The sequence below is a fragment of the Sus scrofa genome, chromosome 12 (assembly GCF_000003025.6).
Source record: "Sus scrofa isolate TJ Tabasco breed Duroc chromosome 12, Sscrofa11.1, whole genome shotgun sequence".
NCBI classification, from domain to species: domain Eukaryota; kingdom Metazoa; phylum Chordata; class Mammalia; order Artiodactyla; family Suidae; genus Sus; species Sus scrofa.
The window spans coordinates 36,489,909-36,508,588 of NC_010454.4; the positions used below are offsets into that span (position 1 = coordinate 36,489,909).

The window sequence follows — 18,680 nt, forward strand, 5'->3', positions numbered from 1 at the left end:
TTAATTAGAGTGCTGCCATAGTCTCTGCTGGAGGAATTATATAATAATATAGAAAAAGTGTACGAATTCTAAAATAAATCTGACCTTTAGAGTTTCAGATAAGGAATTGAGGATGGTAAAAGCTACCATTTATATAATTTTTATTAAATGCTGGGTGCTATTGAGTTCTTTATGTGTATTAACTCATTTAATCTTTACAACCAACCTATGAGGTGTGGAGTAGTATCTCTATTTTTATAGTTTAGGAAAATGTAACCCAGAGAAGTTAAATGACTTGCTCAAGGTTATACATTTAGTAAGTGGGGAAGCTGGGATTCAAGCCTTGGGCAGCCTGGCTCCATAGTCTACAAAAAAAAAAAAAAAAAACACACACACACAAAATAATAACAACCCAAAACCAACCCCCCCAGATCAAGAATGATGATTATAAAGTTTACTTTATAAATGATTATAGGAGTTACTCATGGCACAGCGGAAACAAATCTGACTAGGAACCATGAGGTTGCATGTTTGACCCTGGCCTTGCTCAGTAGGTTAAGGATCTGGAGTTGCCGTGAGCCGAGGTGTAGGTCGCAAACTCGGCTCAGACCTAGCATTGCTGTGGCTGTGGTGTAGGCTGGCAGATACAGCTCTGATTCGACGACCCCTAGCCTGGGAACCTCCATATGTCGTGGGTGTGGCCCTAAAAGGACAAAAAGACAAAAAAAAAAAAAAAAAATCATTATGATGTAAGGCTAACCTTAGTTTATAATCAAATTCTTAAACAGTTGGAATAATTGTTTTCTTCTATCCTATGCAGTGGTTATGTTTCAGAAACACGTGTTACATATTCATTTTTTCTTACCTCCTTCCTGCTAAATGAGAGTGATTCTAGCTCTCTTTTATATGTAGGGGCATCAAGTAGATCACCCCTCAATAAACTTTTTCTATGAAATGACACTCTGGCTTATAGGCCAAGCACCAATGTGTTGTGCAGGTGGAAAAGATTTTGGAAAGAGCCCATCTTCAAATTAAAAGGGAAAAGTGCTTTTTTTTTTCTCTTTTCTTTCTTTTTTTAGGGCTGCACTTGTGGCAATGTGGAAATTCCTAGACTAGGGGTTGAATTGGAGCTGCAGCAGCTGGCCTACACCACAGCCACAGCAATGCTGGATCCGAGCTGCGTCTGTGACCTACACCACAGCTCAGGCAATGTTGGATCCTTAACCCACTGAGCAAGGCCAGAGGTGGTCAAACCTGCATCCTCATGGATACTAGCCAGGTTTTTAACCCGCTGAGCCACAGCGGACTTTTAAGCATTAAATATTAATCACCATCTTCAGAGGTGAGAAAAGAGGGGAATACATGATAATATCCTGGGGAGAGTAGGAATTTTAGGAGGAAGGAAAGGAGATTCTGGGAGAAGTGATTTTTTGCCTGGGGCCAGTTTTAGATGACCTTGAACTGGAATACTCTTTTAGTAGTTAGACTAAAACTGGAGTCCATGGATCTACCTTAGAGATATGGGACCTTCCTGAAATGATGCAATATGTTTGTTTACATAATGCAAATTTTTATACTGAGAGAACATGTAGTTTCCTTCAGATTCTTTTTTTTCATTCATTTTTGGCCGCCTTGTAGCTGGCAGATGGAGTTCCCAGGCCAGGGATCAGATCTGAGCTGCAGTCATGACCTAAGCCGCAGCTGTGGCAATGCCGGATCCTTAACCCACTGTGCTGGGCTGGGCATCAGACCTGTAACCCAGTGCTGCCAAGACGCCACCCATCCCGTTGTGCCACACCGTGAATTCCTCTTCAGATTCTTAAAAGGGTTCATAATCCTAAAAAAGGTGAGAACCACTGCCCTATAGATTGTTCACTTTACTCTTAGAAGTACCTCTTGGCTTTTCATTGTTTTTGTTTGTTTGTTTGTTTGGGGTTTTTTTGGTAAGAAACAGTTTTGTTTGTTTTTTTTTTAAATCACATGTGTTCATGTGAAAGCAAAATCAGATTTGGTTTCAAATAAACTCTCATGAACTTCGTAAATTCACTGTATTTTATTTGTTTGTAGGATAGTGCAGCTGTCCAGATTCTCTTGGAGATTTGCTTACCTACTGAAGAAGAGAGGGCAAAGGGTGTCAATCCAGACAGCTCGCTAAGGAATGTTCAAAGTGTTATTACTGCCAGCTCTCCAAATAAGGGACTAGAGGAAGGAGAAGACAATTTGCTCTGTAACCTTCGTGAAGTTCAGTGCCTTATCTGTTGTCTGTTGCACCAAATGTACATTGCGGATCCCAACATCGCTAAGCTTGTCCACTTTCAGGTCTGGTTTCAAAGAATGATGCTTTATGGTTGACCTTTATTTTGGGGGGTAGTTTCGAATTGCTAAATAGGAATCATTCAAAAACAGGAGGTCGCAGAATTGATCATGGTCCTTTACAATATGTAGAAAAATGCAGATTTTTAAAACAAATTTTTACTTCAGCCTAATAAAGTGTTCCTGTAATTTCTGTTTTAGTACATCAGAAGGGTGAAATGCCAGATACACACAGGGCATTATAGCTGTTTGAGCAACTTTCTTACATAAAGGAAGTGAACCCTTTCTTTGTATTTTCATCTCTATTTGGCTTGTAACAATTTTATTTCTGACTTTTCTCCCCTTTCTTGTCGAGATAGGGTTATCCATGTGAACTTTTGCCTTTGACGGTGGCAGGTATTCCATCTATGCACATCTGTTTGGATTTCATACCTGAGCTTATTGCACAGCCAGAACTTGAAAAACAGGTAATGAACATTTTGAAACCTGAGGAAAATTTTGATCTCCTTCCAGTCTTGCTAGTTACAAGAAAATACTTTATACTTTTTAGTACCTAAAGATACTCTCAGAAACATGTAATATTTGGATTTTGTGTTGCAGATATTTGCTATCCAGTTGCTTTCTCATTTGTGTATCCAGTATGCATTACCAAAGTCACTCAGTGTGGCTCGCTTAGCTGTCAATGTCATGGGAACTTTGCTAACAGGTGTGTAGCCAACCGACAGAAATAACACAAATTTCTAACATAAAGTAGTTAATATTTTTTCTGAATTTTTTTTTCTTTTTGGGGCCGCACTTGTGGCAAATGTAAGTTCCCAGGCTAGGGGGCGAATCGGAGCTGCAGATGCTGGCCTATGTCACAGCAACACTATACAGATCCAAGCTGTGTCTGTGACCTACACCACAGCTCATGGCAACGCTGGATCTTTAATCCATTGAGCAAGCAGGGACAGGGATTCGAACCTGCAACCTCACAGATACTAGTTGGGTTCATTACTGCTGAGCCACAACGGGAACTCTCCTGAATTTTGTGACACCATGTTTTCTGTGTCACTAGTAGTTTAATTTACGCCATCTTTTGAATTATTCTTCTTTTGTAAATGTTCCTATTACAAATGTGCTATATGGTGTAGAGATGAATAGGTAGGCAAATTGTAGCTTTTATTTTTGTGAATGACTATATATAGATTCAAATTAAATATACTAAGTATGCCACATTGTATAAATGGAAATCAAGTCTACTTTATGAATTATGTCAGTAGAAAAAAAATTACAATTTATTACGTATGCTTAGAGTTGCAGAAAAATATAAACATAGGTATGAATAAGAGATAAATATATTAGTTGTTTTCTTAAGTTCTAAAACATACCCTAATTTTTAACCACCTTCCAAGTTGTTAAATAAAATGGTATGAAAATAAACTAAAAGATATGAACTATAATTCAATCTTTTAAGTTATGGCTTAGTCAATATTATATTCTTTCCCAGTGCTCCCATAATAATGTATTCATTTTTTTCCCATTGTATTGACTTCATGATATAATTATTTGTAGTAGTTAAGAACTTAAACTCCCTGAGTTCTGTCCTATCGCCACCACTAACTGGCTGTGTGACCTTGAACAAGCTTCTTAATCTCTCTAAGGTTTAAGAGTTTTCTTATAAAATACGTGTCATAAAAATACTTTTTTCATTCATAAGATTGTGAGAACTTAATGAAACAATGCATATAATACACCTCTCAGCATGCTTGGACCTAAGCATTTGTGTGTTGGATGATGGCTGACTATTAGATTGTGAGCTCCCTGAAGGCAGGGGCTGGCCACGTCTTAGGAAACTTAGTATCCTCAGCACAGACCATGGTGCTTAGTTTGTTGTATAAGCCATGTGTGTTGAATTTATATCTTTAAAGTCAAGAATTCTGTATCATTTCTTTCCAACAGTTTTAACACAGGCTAAGCGATATGCTTTTTTCATGCCAACTCTGCCAAGTTTGGTCTCTTTTTGTCGAGCATTTCCTCCACTGTATGAGGATATCATGTCTTTACTGATCCAAATAGGGCAAGTGTGTGCCTCTGATGTTGCCACTCAGACAAGAGACATTGATCCAATTATTACACGTAAGTAGTAACTTCTGTTCAAGAGTTGTTTTAATATCTCAAACGGAAAGGCCAAAATCCTTTCCCGAGTTCTTGCCTTATTTATTTTTCCTTATGTTTTTAGGTCTTCAACAAATAAAAGAGAAACCAAGTGGATGGTCTGGAATCTTAAAAGATCCATCATATAAAAATGGATCTCAGGACACTAGAAGCATGGATCCTGATGTACAGCTCTGTCATTGTATTGAAAGCACAATAATTGAGATAATAAACATGAGTGTTAGTGGAATTTAAAAAAAAAAAGACTTAAAACAAGAAAAAATGAAGCTGTTTGCTGCCTATGTTTGCTGCCTATACCCAACGTGAATCTGCATCTCATAACAGCTAAACTGAATGGGAACATTAACGTCTTAGAATCACTAAGATGATTCAATTCAACATGAATACAGTTTAGAACTCTTTTGAGAATTATGCTTGCTTGTATTTGATTGGCAGTTCTTTGGATCTACTTTGCTGGTATGTTTCTTGTAGCAGCTGAGCTTTTTTTTTTTTTTCTCCTGTTGGGAGCACATTTAAGAAACTCATTACTGAAAAATGAATTTGGCTTTTAAAGTGAAGAAAATCTGCCATGACTTTAATATAATTTCTTATAAAAATGAGTCTGTGGGTAGCCCTAGTGTTTAACTGTTAAGTAGTAACAGAGTACAAGGATGCAATGATGCGAGGGAGAAGAAAATGAGAATTCAGGAAAAATTAGGAGTTTTGATAGCCAGATAGAAATCTCCAAATCTTGCACATGATAATAATGCAAGATGGAATTGCAGTTCTCAAGACACAGTATTGAGAAAGCTTTAAAAAGGCAAATAGCTTTTTGTAAATGATTTCCATGGAATTACAGATAAGGATTTTAAAATTTTACATATTTGCTTCAACTTTTACTAATATATGAAGCCATATGTTTAAAGAGATACTTGAATAATTTGGAATTTTAAGATACTGGTTTAAATGTGTTTACAGAAACATCTTTGTGCAGAGAAGAACCCGAAAGGAGGTCTCATTTAGTTTTTTTAAAGTTTATTTTTATAATGGTCAGAGGGGGAAAATACATTGGTATCTAATTAAAGTGTAGAGCAATAAAACCCACTGGATTAACAAGCTCTTGGTTTGTCATCAGGATTATAATTCACATAATAACCCTAGAAGATTTTGAAATAAGAAAATACATAGTGTTTGGACCTCAGGAAAAATTTAAAAAGGGGAAAATACCGTGTTGCGGAAGGATTTTGCAGTCCTTTGTCAGTAATGTCCATTGATTAGGTCGATGCATTCAGATAACTCATAATCCTCATTTGTTTTCTTAATGAAGTATCCAGTGTAGAAGCTCCTTCCCTTGGCTTTCTGCGATATATCTGAATAAGCCCCACCATCCTTCCTTGAAACGGACCTCTTCGTTTATAAAAGAAATTAGACAGGCTAAAGTATGCTCTTAGGGAAAGAAATTAAGGCGTTCCCTTGTGCAGCTGGTTAAGGATCTGGCACTGTTACTGTGGCGGTTCAGATTGATGCTGTGGTTCAGGTTGGATCCCTGGCCTGGGAACTTCTACTTTCACATGCCGCGAGTGCGGCCAAAAAAAGGAAGAAAATAAAAGAAATTTACTTTCAGCCTTTTCACTATAGCAGATAGCCACATTTCCTTTTCCTTCTTTGTAAGATGGGATTACTACTGGCCCTACCTCATAAGGGTATTATGTAAGAGCTAATTTGTATCTGTTTCCAATCATGAAGTGCACAGGATCATAGATGATAGAGTATTTATAACTTTTATTAGATGCTTAAAGTTCAATTAAGTAATCTTGATGCAAAAGATAAAAGCATACACTTAAACCATAAGAATTTTCCTATTTTTAAACAAGGCAGTTTTGTAGTCTTTTAAGATTAAATACAACTGCTCTTGTTTCGTTTTAAACTGAGGCTTTGGAATATTTTGTGTGTTTAGATAAACCTCTAGGAGTTCAGAAAAGGTTGAAATATGTTTTCTAACTAAATGCAGTGCACATTCCTGGATCAATTTTCAAAGACGGTCAAAACCTGCTGTGTTAAATAATAACATGCTGTTTTTCCTCAGATTTGTTGATGATGTAAATAAAATGTGTACATATATTAGTAAATGTTAATATTCATGCATTTTAAGTTAAGGTTATAAAATTTGTCACAATGTGATTTTTTTTATTCAAGTGACAAAAAGATGTGTGCAGCTATTTTGAATATTGGTTTATAAACATTCGTATTCTTTATCAAATGAACTTGTGTTTTTTTTGTGTGTTTCGTTTCATTGCTATTAACGTGAAAGGAACAGTTCAAGGGACTGGGATCCAGGACTGTCTGGCTCCAGAGCCTATGTGTATCAGTTTTCATTATGCCACATACATCAAATGGCAATACAAGATGAGAGTTCAGAGCCTCATGAACTTAAGAGAGGAAAATCAGAGTAGTTATCCTGGAGAAGTTACATAAAAAGATTTGATGATTTAAAACATTTGTAAAAGCAGAATAATAATTTGAAGGTAGTTTTAAGGATTTATTTTTATAAACTATCCTCCATTGCACTGTCTTAACAGTAAATTACACTTTTTGTACTTTTCCTTCATCTTGGCTTATGAATATGTATTTTCACATAATGAAATTCATAATAACCCAGTTTGGAGTCTGCTTTTTTTCATTTAACGTTATGGAGTTTTGGCAGGTTGTTTGGTTTTACATTTATTTTATCGGTTCCATAATGATTGAATTGATATAATCATCTCCCTGGGAAGTTAGGGTTTTTTTTTTTTTTCAGTATTAGAATAGGCCTTGTTAAAAATAAATAAATAAAAAGAATAGAACTTGTTGTCACTAGAGCTATTATTACTTTTCTTTCTTTTAGATTACTTCTTTAGGGTAAATTTCTGAGCCCGAGATTACTAAATTAAAGGGTAGAATTTATTTTTATGACTGTTTTGTCATTTGGGGAAGATGTAGTAAAACTGAAAGTGAGGCAAGCAAACTCGACTTTTGTTGCTCCCTTCTGCAGCAAACCTCTCTCCCCAAACTGGTTTCTCGGAATCTGAGAAAATGTTTCAGGTCTTGCTTTTTTGGGAGAGTAGCCATTTGAGCCAAGTTTAGGTAGAGGATTGTTTTTTTTTAAATATCAATTTGGCGAGATCATGATTAACCCCCCTACCTTTGAGGAAACCGAAGTGTATTTCTTGGCAAAGAACAAATTGGTCTTAGGAAGGACAGAAGGCTGATAAGCTTTAATGGAATTAAGAGTGATCTGGTGCTGGAGAGCGTTTCCAGTTGAATGTGGTCTCTAAGAAAGCCTTGAATATCAGGAGATTCTGTAGCCAGCTGTCATCCAACTTTTTCGCCTCGTTTGGCTCAGAAGTCTGGCCATTTCCTTTCATTACTCTGGGTACCGGAAAGTTCGGAAATTTGAATCGAGTGGCGCTGAGAAATGCTGAGAGAACTTGGCGTGTTTCCTCTCGCTTGGTCTAGAGACCTTAAAAATGAGACTTCGAATTTCCAAGGAAACTGAGCCACGGCTTAAATCACCGGTTTCCAGAAGTCTAACACAGCAAACTGTATCCCTTTATCTTCTTGGGATCTGCGGGAGTCCTTCACCGCCAAGGAGCTCGCCTTCCCATGCCTCCGTGTAGCTGGGGTTGGTCTTTACGGCGGAGTCCTCCATTGGGTGCCAGCGTGCGCGCCCCCTGACCTCGCGTCGGGATTGGTTGCCTGGTTTCTGGTCTTGGCGAGTGATTGGTTGTCTGACTTCGCCCGGCGATTGGGTGCTGGGAGTCGAGGGGTGGGAGGCGGGAATTCGTCCGCTGGAGTGTTGTACTTGGGAGCTGAGGGGAGAAAAAGTAAGAGGTACGTAATCCCGCGACTGGGAGTAGCATCCTTGGGAGGAAGAGAGGGAGGCTAGGACCTCTCTTTGCCGGAACTTCTCTGTGTTTGCTTGCAAGTTTCGGCTTCCTTTATCCCGAGAATCGGAGCCCAGTCGGCATTGTTTGATTTTCCGCCGGGCGGGCAAGTCTGTCTCTCGCGGGGAGGGCGCAAAGCCTGCCAGAAGGGTGCCTTTTGCTTTTGTCCACCCGCCTTGCAAGCCCATCGGTGTGGAGTGGATCCCCAGGGCCTTGGGGATCGGGGTTTGCTGAGGGAGGAGGGAATATGAGGACGAAAACCTGTGGGGGGTGGGGAGGAAGCCTGCTTTTACCTCCTTGGAGCAGAGGCCTTCTACGAGTCTGGGGCTTTTCGTTACTCTTGGGAGGGGGCTACGGCGGAGCCAGATAAGTTTTGTCCTTTATCCAGTGTGTAGAGGAAGCGACCCCTTTTTGTTGCCAGTTGCCACCACGGGTGGGGGTGGGGGTGGGGATGGATTGCTTTCTAGGTTATATCTGAGTTACTAGGCCAGCCTTGAGTTGTTGGTTAGATTAAGGATTTAGATTCCACAAATATCGTTCTCAGAGCTTCACAGATGGAAGCACAAAATGTTACAACTGGAAACTACCTAAGAATAGTGATTCTTAATTTCTCTGGGGACAAATAACTATGGTTAAGGTTGTGACAGGCTTTATACTATGTGGAATTGAGATTTTAACCCATCTCTTCATCCCCACATGGAATTTAGCATTTCTTCACTATTGCAAATAATTCCTCAGTTGATAACAGTGTATATCATTTCCCTTTTATTTTTAGTTATTTCCTTAGGATATATATCTGGGAATGAGAAATCTATGGACTTTCTCTTAAAAAATACAGTCATATACAGAAACTTATGCATGCAATATCAAAAGATTACACACAGTCTTTGAATTACATCTATGTATCCTAGGTTAAGTTGGTTTAGAAGAGGTGGAGATTAAAGTAGATCACTTCCTCTGTATCAGATACTGGAGTTTAGGCACATTCTATACATTACCCGTATTTAATTTTTGACTCAGTGCCTGGCTAATTTTCATAAAAGCCCTATCAGGTAGATAGTATTATATTATCTCCATTTTACAGATGAAGAAACAGGCTCTGTGAGATTAAGTAATTCACAGTGCAATTCCACTTTAAGGCTTATTTTCTTTGCATTATACCCTATTGACGTTTACGTAAGAATTATTGAGCACCTACATATGCCAAGGCATTTTCTCCCTTGCAACAGTTTTTAAATTAGGGATTTGGATCTTAGTCTAGAGAAGTGAAGATCAAGGTAACATTTCAATTGTTGTCAGAACCTGATCTAGAACCTATACTTATTAATTCCTGGTCCACAGCTTTGGCAGAATAGGGTTCAGATTTGTCAGATTCTGAGGCATGCTCTTAACCACTGTGATTTATAAGAGTAGGAAATTCTTTCTTGTTGTTGTTTATACATTAATTCCAATTTTTATTTCAAGACTTGTGTTTCAGTGTAAGGTATCTGGTTTTTCTTTGAATGGCATTCTTTCAACATTGACTCTCATTTCTCTTGGCAGTTAGGAATCGGAAGTAAAGCGTGATGTCTTCAATACGGTCTGAATATACAATTGGTGGGGTGAAGATTGACTTTCCTTATAAAGCTTATCCATCACAGCTTGCTATGATGAATTCTGTAAGTATTTTTCAGCAGTTATTTTAAGTCTTTACTGAGATACAGATGCTTATAATTCACAACATACAGTGAGTCTGTGACTATGTTTTCTCAGATAGTAAATAGATTGAAAACATTTGCTGGATTCATTAAAGAACATCTAACCTTTGGAAAAAAATGCTGGTCGCTACAAAACTGTATTTGTCTCTATTAGGGGGCAAAGGAGAACATTCTGAAAAATGTTCTCAGCTCATTTGGAACTTCTATTTATTGAAGTACTGCTTTACTTTGCCTCATTACTTTGAAATACAAAGTATTTATTATCTTACACAGAATACTGTATTTTCACCAAAATTTTTTGAAATATTTTAATCATATAGAAATTAATATACAAACGTGAGTAAACCAACTTACCAGCTTTGTTAAATCTTAATGTTTTGCCATCTTTACTTTTTGTTTTTTTGTCTTTTTCTCCTTTTTAGGGCTGCACGTGCGGCATATGGAGGTTCCCAGGCTAGGAGTCTAATTGGAGCTGTAGCAATTGGCCTACACCAGAGCCACAGCAACGCCAGATCCGAGCCTTGTCTGTGATCTACACCACAGTGCATGGCAACACCGGATCCTCAACCCACTGAGTGAGGCCAGGGATCGAACCTGAAACCTCATGGTTCCTAGTCAGATTCGTTTCCGCTGTGCCACGATAGGAACTCCCCATCTTTACTTTATACTTTGTTTATGAGTAGCAAGATAACTAGTACCGTGAATTTGTTCTTTTTCTTTTCTAGCCATGTTTTTATACTTTTATTACATATATATGTATTCATAAACAAAATAGAGTGTACTTAACATATTTTTGTTTTTCTTTTTGGGCCCACCTGCGGCATGCAGAAGTTCCGGGGCCAGGGATGGAGCCCTTGCCACAGCAGTGACAACACTGGATCCTTAACCCTCTATGTCACCAGGGAACTTCACTTTACATATTTTTAAACTTTGCACAATGATATTCTATATCTGTCTTTCTGGAGAACTTGATTTTTTTTAACATTATTTTTTTAAGTATTTATGCCATAAATTTATTTACAATGAGTTCAAGAGTTTGATTGTTTTTTCAAGGAGATTGTACTCCTTTCTTTCTTTTTTTTTTTTTTTTTTTTTGTGTGTGTGTGGTTGGTCTTTTTGTCTTTTTTTAGGGCCACACCCGTGGCATATGGAGGTTCCCAGGCTAGGGGTCCAATTGGAGCTGCAGCTGCCGGCCTACACCACAGCCAGAGCAACGTGGGATCAGAGCCGCATCTGCGACCTACACCATAGCTCACAGCAATGCCAGATCCTTAACCCACTGAGTGAGGCCAGGGATTGAACCTGCATCCTCATGGATGCTAGTCGTGCTGAGCCACGACGGGAACTCCAGGAGATGGTACTTCTTAAAATGCTCCTCTTCATATCTGTTTCATGAATTATTTTTTAAGCAGTTGGTGTTTTACGATAAAGGTGTACTAAATCCAGATCCAAAGTATGAAGATCATTGTAACTCGTAATTGCCACTTATTTTCCACTGAAAATGGTAAATTCTTCCCTGGACCCTCCTCATGGTGACTTCTGTGGAGCACTGAGGTTGTGAGCCTTCAGATGCTCTGTCCCAGCCTGGTACTGTCAGGAGCTCTGCAGAAGGCACTGAGACTGAAGGTGAAAGAAGTGGCAGCAGCACATCAAGCCCCTCCTTTCCTCATGATCTTGCTCACTTGCTCATCTTACTTTTAAGATGTAGATCAATTAATTGTTATTTTATTTATTTATTTATTTGTTTGTTTTTGTCTTTTTTTGTCTTTTCTAGGGCCGCACCCAAGGCATATGGAGGTCCCCAGGCTAGGGATCTAATTGGAGCTGTAGCCACTGGCCTACGCCACAGTCACAGCAATGCAGGATCCAAGCCACATTTGCAACTTACACCACAGCTTACAGCAACACCAGATCCTTAACCCACTGAGCAAGACCAGGGATGGAACCTGCAACCTCTTGGTTCCTAGTCGGATCCGTTAACCACTGAGCCTCATGGGAACTCCTGTTAATCTGTTTTGATTGCTGTATAGCAGTTTGGAATTTGGAATACTATACAGCAATCAAAACAGATTAACAATCCATTGGGCTACATCATACAAATTATCAGAATTTTATTTGCCCATTTTCTCCTTGATAAATATTTAGGTTGTTTACATTATTTTGCAATTATAAACAGTGCTGCTCTCAACTTTCTTATACCTGTTTCCTTGTTTGTGTGGGAAAGATTTTGGGTATTTACATAGGCCTGGATTGCTGGAGGTGGGTACCTTCAACTTTACTAGCAATTGCTAACTTCTGTATTAACTGGGTGTAATAATTTATGCTCCTTCTAGCAGTACCCTTTGTTAAGTTTTCAGCAAAGATATTAGTGTATTTTAAAGACATGATATCGTTTGCATAAGTAAGGCACAAATCGTTTCTCATTTCTTTTGTGTTTGACATGGTTTAAATCTAACATAATTTTAGGGAGAGATATAAAGGAATAAAATCTCAGTTTAACTAAATTCTAGTTCTTCTTTCTGCTACTGCTGTGTTTCCTTAAGAGCATGCAGCTTTACTTCTCATTGATGTATGGAGATAGACCTTGAGGAAGTAAGTTGTTTATTGATTTTTTAATATTGTTTTTGTGTCCATAGATTGTCAGAGGATTAAATAGTAAGCAACACTGTTTGTTGGAGAGCCCTACAGGGAGTGGGAAAAGCTTAGCCTTACTTTGTTCTGCTTTAGCATGGCAACAATCTCTTAGTGGTAAGTAGTTGGTTGGTATCTTCAGGTTGCTTATTGGGACCTAAAAAAAAAAAAATCTTAAAATACTTTTTTACCCAGAATGATTCAATCATCTTCTAACTAATTGAAATATTCTCTTTTAAGGTATTCTTTTCTTTTCTTTTTGCCTTTTTCTAAGGGCTGCTCCCATGGCATATGGAGGTTCCCAGGCTAGGGGTTGAATCGGAGCTGTAGCTGCTGGCCTACGCCACAGCCACAGTAACTCGGGATCCGAGCTGCATCTGTGACCTACACCACAGCTCACGGCAACGCCAGATCCTTAGCCTCCTGAGCAAGGCCAGGGATCGAACCCGCAACCTCATGGTTCCTACTCAGATTTGTTAACCACTGAGCCACGACAGGAACTCCAGGTATTCTTATAACTAAGAAAATATTCTCTTTTAAATATTCTCTTTTCTGGGAGTTCCCTTGTAGCTCAGCAGGTTGAGAATCTGGCATTGTCACTGCTATGGCTCAGGTTGCTGGCTCAGGTTGCTGCTGTAGCATGGGTTCAATCCCAGGCCAGGGATCTCCAATCTGCTGAGCCATGAGGGAACTCCCAAAAGATATTTCTTTATAATCAGTTATATATCATCCAAAAGAGTTTCAATATAGCAAAATATGTTTAATTAATCTTCAAACAATTTTGAAATAAGATGGTCCTTTATTTGATGATTTAGAGTGTACATAAGAATCTTGTATATTATATATTGTATATAATATATAAAAGATGGAAGAGGTGGGGCTGCCATGATTACATAGCATATGCAAATACTTGCTTTTTTTTTTTTTGAGTAAATCCTTTAGTATAGTTGCTTATCTGTCCCTTCCTCATAACACTAGAAAATGGAATACATTAAAAAAATATTCGAGTTGATCTTTCTACTTATTTGGATGCCAGATAAACAGAAGCTTATTGTAATATTGTTTTTAGAAATTCATGTTATTTCCCATTACTTTCCTCTATTTGCCAACAAATGTCTAGTAATGTTTACTTTTATGAAAGCCTGTCTAATATATATCTAATGAATTTGAAATGCAATATTGGGTACATTTTAGTTACATAATTAGGTGCCTTTGATGTTAAGTATTAGGAGAATTTAAAGTTAACCTTGGGTGTGTATGTATGAGTGTATGTACGTAAATGTGCCTTATATATAATTCTTTGAAAGGAAATGTTTGTGTTACTGGTAAGACTACTAAAAATAAAAAGTAAATAGGAGTTCCTGTTGTGGCTTAGCAGTGATGAACCCAACTTTTAACCATCAGGATGCAGTTTTATTCCTGGCTCAGCTCAGTGGGTTAAGGATATGGCACTGCCGTGGCTTGGATCTGGCGTTGCTGTGGTTGTGGCGTAGGCTGGCGGCTACAGCTCCGATTCGACCCCTGGCCTGGGAAGCTCCATATGCTGCAGGTGTGGCCCTAAAAAGCAAAAAAAAAAAAAAGTAAATAAGTAAATATTTTATAAGCTTTCACTTGTTCATTTTGATTCTTCCTGATGTTTGTCTTTGGAGAAAATGAGATTATCTGTTAATAACTTAAAATTTTAATGGGAGATTCTGGAAAATAAAATTTATGTAGGGCAGATGGGAAATAATGTTAGTACCGTTTATAGAAAATTAAATTATTCAGCTTTTTTTATATATGTAAATTACATATTTACACAATGTAGCCATGAAATGTAGACCTACTTTAATTTTGTATTATATTTAAGTATTGAAAATCACCTGTTTTATTTAATTTGAATATTGACTTTCAAATGTGTTTTGATACATGTATCAGATATGATATCATGAAACATTTTTTGAAGTATAATGTGGGAATGATTTAGCCCTTATGTGTTTATATTATTATTTAATATATTGAACTTTCAAATTCTTCATTAGGGAAATACCATCAATTAAGTATATACCTTTATTTTAATCTTTCCTGCTTGGTATTTTAATATATTTCAATACAATACGAATACTTGAGTGGTGGTGCCTTTATTACATTGTTGATCTTTAATTATTGTTAGATTTTTGTAAATTAATGTAAAGTGTTGATAACTTCTCTATAAATATTTCTCGCCTGTCCTGATTTGATGCTGCAGATTGAGTGACCAACTTGCCCAGATTTGCCAGGTGCTTTCCTGGTTTTAGCACTGAAATTCCTGCATCCTGGGAAACGTCCCAATCCTGGGCAAATTGCACACCCTGCCTGCAGATGAAGATTAATGATTTTTTAATTAGAAATATTATACACAGAGGTTCTTTCACTTTTAGGGAAGCCCGTGGATGAAGGCTCAAGTAGAAAAGCTGAAGTACCATTGTCGTGTTGTTGTACATGCCATTCGAAGAATTTTGCAAACAATGACGTGAACCAGGAAACTTCATTTCATTTCAGTAATCCAAGTACACCACCTTCTGAAAGAAGTGGCAGTTTGTCAACTTGTCAAGGTAGTTTATATGTTGCCCGAGTCTGTTGATATCTGTAATAGGAGTCTTAATTATTGCTCTTGTGAGACCTAATGTAGATAAATTTGTTTAGCATAATTTGTTGTATATTTCCACTTAATTTCCCTGGAATTATTTTAAGCAACACATAAAGTGGTCAGAAATCTTTGGACTATTTTATTCTTGGCCTCACTTTTAATTTATTCAGACATCTTGCTAGCTTAAATCATTTTTGAAGAAGGCAAGGCAAAAATAAATGATATTCAATGTTGTTTGTAGGCAGTATTGTTAATTGAATGTTAGAATTTGATAAAAAATTCTGATTTGTATGGTAAAACAAAATCTAATTAACCACATTCATTCTTGCTAAGTTTGCCTGAACTTCTGAGATCAGTAGCCTACATGAGGATCAAGTATGTTTCAAGTATGATCCTTAAATCATTCTTATTTAGATTTATTTAAGATAAATATTAAGAATAACATAAGATTATTGTTATTATTATTTTTTTTTTACTTTTTTAGGGCCACACCTGAGGCCTATGGAGGTTCCCAGTCTAGGGGTCTAATTGCTAATCGGAGCCACAGCGTTGGCCTATGCCACAGCCACAGCCACAGCCACAGCCACATCAGATCTGAGCCGAGTCTGCAACCTTCACCACAGCTCACAGCAACGCTGGATCCTTAACTCACTGAGTGAGGCCAGGGATGGAACCCAAAACCTCGTGGTTCCTAGTTGGATTTGTTTCTGCTGAGCCACAGTGGGAACTCCAACATAAGATTATTAATTAAAAAAGTTTCTTCTGGAGTTCCTGTCGTAGCGCAGTGGTTAATGAATCCGACTAGGAACCATGAGGTTGCGGGTTCGATCCCTGGCATTGCTCAGTGGGTTAAGAATCCGGTGTTGCCATGAGCTGTGGTGTAAGTTGCAGACGTGGCTCGTATCCTGCGTTGCTGTGGCTCTGGTGTAGGCCTGTGGCTATAGCTCCGATTCGACCCCTAGCCTGGGAACCTCCGTATGCCGTGGGAGCGGCCCAAGGAATAGCAAAAAGACAAAAAAAAAAAAAAAAAGTTTCTTCTGCTTTGATTATGTAGAAAAGATTGACCGTTGTTTGCCTAGGCCAGAAACCTAGGAGACGTCTTGGACACTTTGCTCTTCCTTATTCTTTCATGCAAATCCCTATCTCCATTGACACCTACCTAGTCCAAACTACCATCTCTTGCTTAGAACATGTAATAACTCCTTTCCGCTTTCGCTTGTGCCATTCCTGAACGAATCACTGGCAGGGAGAAAAGTGATCGCCACGGTGGACTTAAGTCTAAACAGTATCGACTTTCCAAAATCACGGATGGAGTCATCTACCTCTAAAGCACCTGACTGTGTGGAGGATGGTAGCTGCTTGAACTAAAGTGTAATTCTGTTAGGAACGAGGAAGAGGAGGTGGAATAGATGCCGGAGAGGTGATCAGTAGTGTTGTTTACACTGTTTGACCCTTAACTCTTGTGGCTTTCTTTCCATTCCTTCAGAGGGTCATGCTTCGTCCTGCCTCTAGAACCTTTGCTTGTGTTGGTGTCTCTTCTGAGCAAAGTTTGACTTCAACTTACTAGCCTGCTCTTCCTTTAGCTCTCAGCTTAAAGAGCACTTTAAGGGCCCTCTGCCGGTCTTTCTGTCAGGCTAGATTTGGTGTCTGTATTGCATTCTGACATCTCACTGTGTGCCTCTCCTTCATAGCACTTGTCACAGTTTGTATCATCTGTGTGTCTGTTGTGCATTTTTTTTTTTCAATCTCTGCTTCCCCTAGCAGACTACATACTCCATGGGGTCAGGGACTGTGTCAGTTTGCTCAGTATCGCATACCTAGCAGAGTACCTGGCATATAGTAGGAACTAGATAAATGTTTATTGTATGAATGAGTGGAATTGATTTTGAACTGGTTATAAGAACTCTAGTTTGTAACATTTATATACCAACTTGTATTTTTTTCTGAAAAAACTAGCTTTATTGAAACATACGTAACAGAGTTCCCATCGTGGCTCAGCGGTTAATGAACCCAACTAGTATCCGTGAGGAAGCAGGTTCGATCCCTGGCCTCGCTCCTTGGGTTAAGGATCTGGCATTGCCATAAGTTGTGGTGTAGGCCCCAGACAGAGCTTGGATCCCGTGTTGCTGTGGCTGTGGTGTAGGCTGGTAGCTCTGGCTCCAATGGACCCCCTAGCCTGGGAACCTCCATATGTTGCGGGTGCAGCCCTAAAAAGACAAAAGACAAAAATAAGTAAATAAATAAATAAAAATAAATATAAGTAGCATAACAAATTGTATAGAAATTCCCATTGTGGCTCAGTGGTAACGAACATAATTAATATCTATGAGGACATTGGTTCGATTCCCTGGCCTTGTTCAGTGGGTTAAGGATCTGGTGTTGCCATGAGCTGCGGTGTTGGTTGCAGATGAGGCTTGGATCTGGCATTGCTGTGGCTGTGGTGTAGGCTGGCAGCTGCAGCTCAGATTCGACCCCTAGCCTGGGAACTTCATTTGCCGCAGGTGTGGCCATAAAAAAAACAAAACAAAACAAAACAAAAAGCCCAAAAACAAATTGTATATGTTTAAATGGTGCATTTTGATAAGGTTTGACATAGGTGTATCTCCCTAAAATTTTTGCCAGCATCAAGAAAGTTTGCATTTTCTAGAGTTTATGTAAATAGAATAATACAGTTTGTACACTTATTTTTGTCTGGCTTTTTTCACTTAAGCTAATTCTTTTTAAATTCATTTATGTTATTGCAACAGTTCTTTTTTATTGCTGAGTAATATTCTATTGTATGCATATACTACAAATTGGTGTATATTTGAGTTGTTTCCAGTTTGGGGCTGTTAAAAATAACACTGCTATACAAACAGTTGTTTGTAAATCACTGTTATGGACATAATGCTTTCACTTTGCTGGGTAAATATCTAGGAGTCTTTTATTTTATTTTATTTTATTTTATTTTTTTGTCTTTTGTCTTTTTTGTTGTTGTTGTTGCTATTTCTTGGGCCGCTCCCGCGGCATATGGAGGTTCCCAGGCTAGGGGTTGAATCGGAGCTGTAGCCACCGGCCTACGCCAGAGCCACAGCAACTCGGGATCCGAGCCGCGTCTGCAACCTACACCACAGCTCACGGCAACGCCGGATCGTTAACCCACTGAGCAAGGGCAGGGATCGAACCCGCAACCTCATGGTTCCTAGTCGGATTCATTAACCACTGCGCCACGACGGGAACTCCAGGAGTCTTTTAAAACCTAGTGTTCAAATTTATAAAATGAGGATAATATTTGATGATTAAGAGGTCACTGATAACCTTCAGATTGAGCTTTCAAGACGATGGGGATTAAAAGGCAGATTGTAGGAGTTTGATTCTACTGTATTTTTGAACCTAAAGGACATTGAGAAATTT

At 38.4% G+C, this 18,680-nt stretch overlaps 2 protein-coding genes and 1 pseudogene across 2 annotated transcripts in view; 2 read left to right on the forward strand and 1 right to left on the reverse strand.

Moving 5' to 3' along the window:
• The window catches only part of INTS2 (integrator complex subunit 2), a 62,201-nt gene extending 55,516 nt beyond the window's left edge, over positions 1 to 6,685 (forward strand). The window contains exons 21-25 of the mRNA XM_021067302.1: positions 2,047 to 2,298; positions 2,652 to 2,759; positions 2,893 to 2,998; positions 4,234 to 4,410; positions 4,514 to 6,685. Coding sequence (XP_020922961.1) covers positions 2,047 to 2,298; positions 2,652 to 2,759; positions 2,893 to 2,998; positions 4,234 to 4,410; positions 4,514 to 4,683 — 813 coding nt within the window. The 3' untranslated portion in view covers positions 4,684 to 6,685. The remainder of the gene's footprint in view (positions 1 to 2,046; positions 2,299 to 2,651; positions 2,760 to 2,892; positions 2,999 to 4,233; positions 4,411 to 4,513) is intronic.
• BRIP1 (BRCA1 interacting protein C-terminal helicase 1) overlaps positions 8,230 to 18,680 on the forward strand; it is a 141,710-nt gene continuing 131,259 nt past the window's right edge. The window contains 4 exon segments of the mRNA XM_021067301.1: positions 8,230 to 8,298; positions 9,894 to 10,009; positions 12,685 to 12,796; positions 15,079 to 15,252. Of these exon segments, the coding sequence (XP_020922960.1) occupies positions 9,917 to 10,009; positions 12,685 to 12,796; positions 15,079 to 15,252 (379 nt within the window). The 5' untranslated portion in view covers positions 8,230 to 8,298; positions 9,894 to 9,916.
• Positions 11,446 to 11,738, reverse strand: LOC110256154 (annotated as a pseudogene).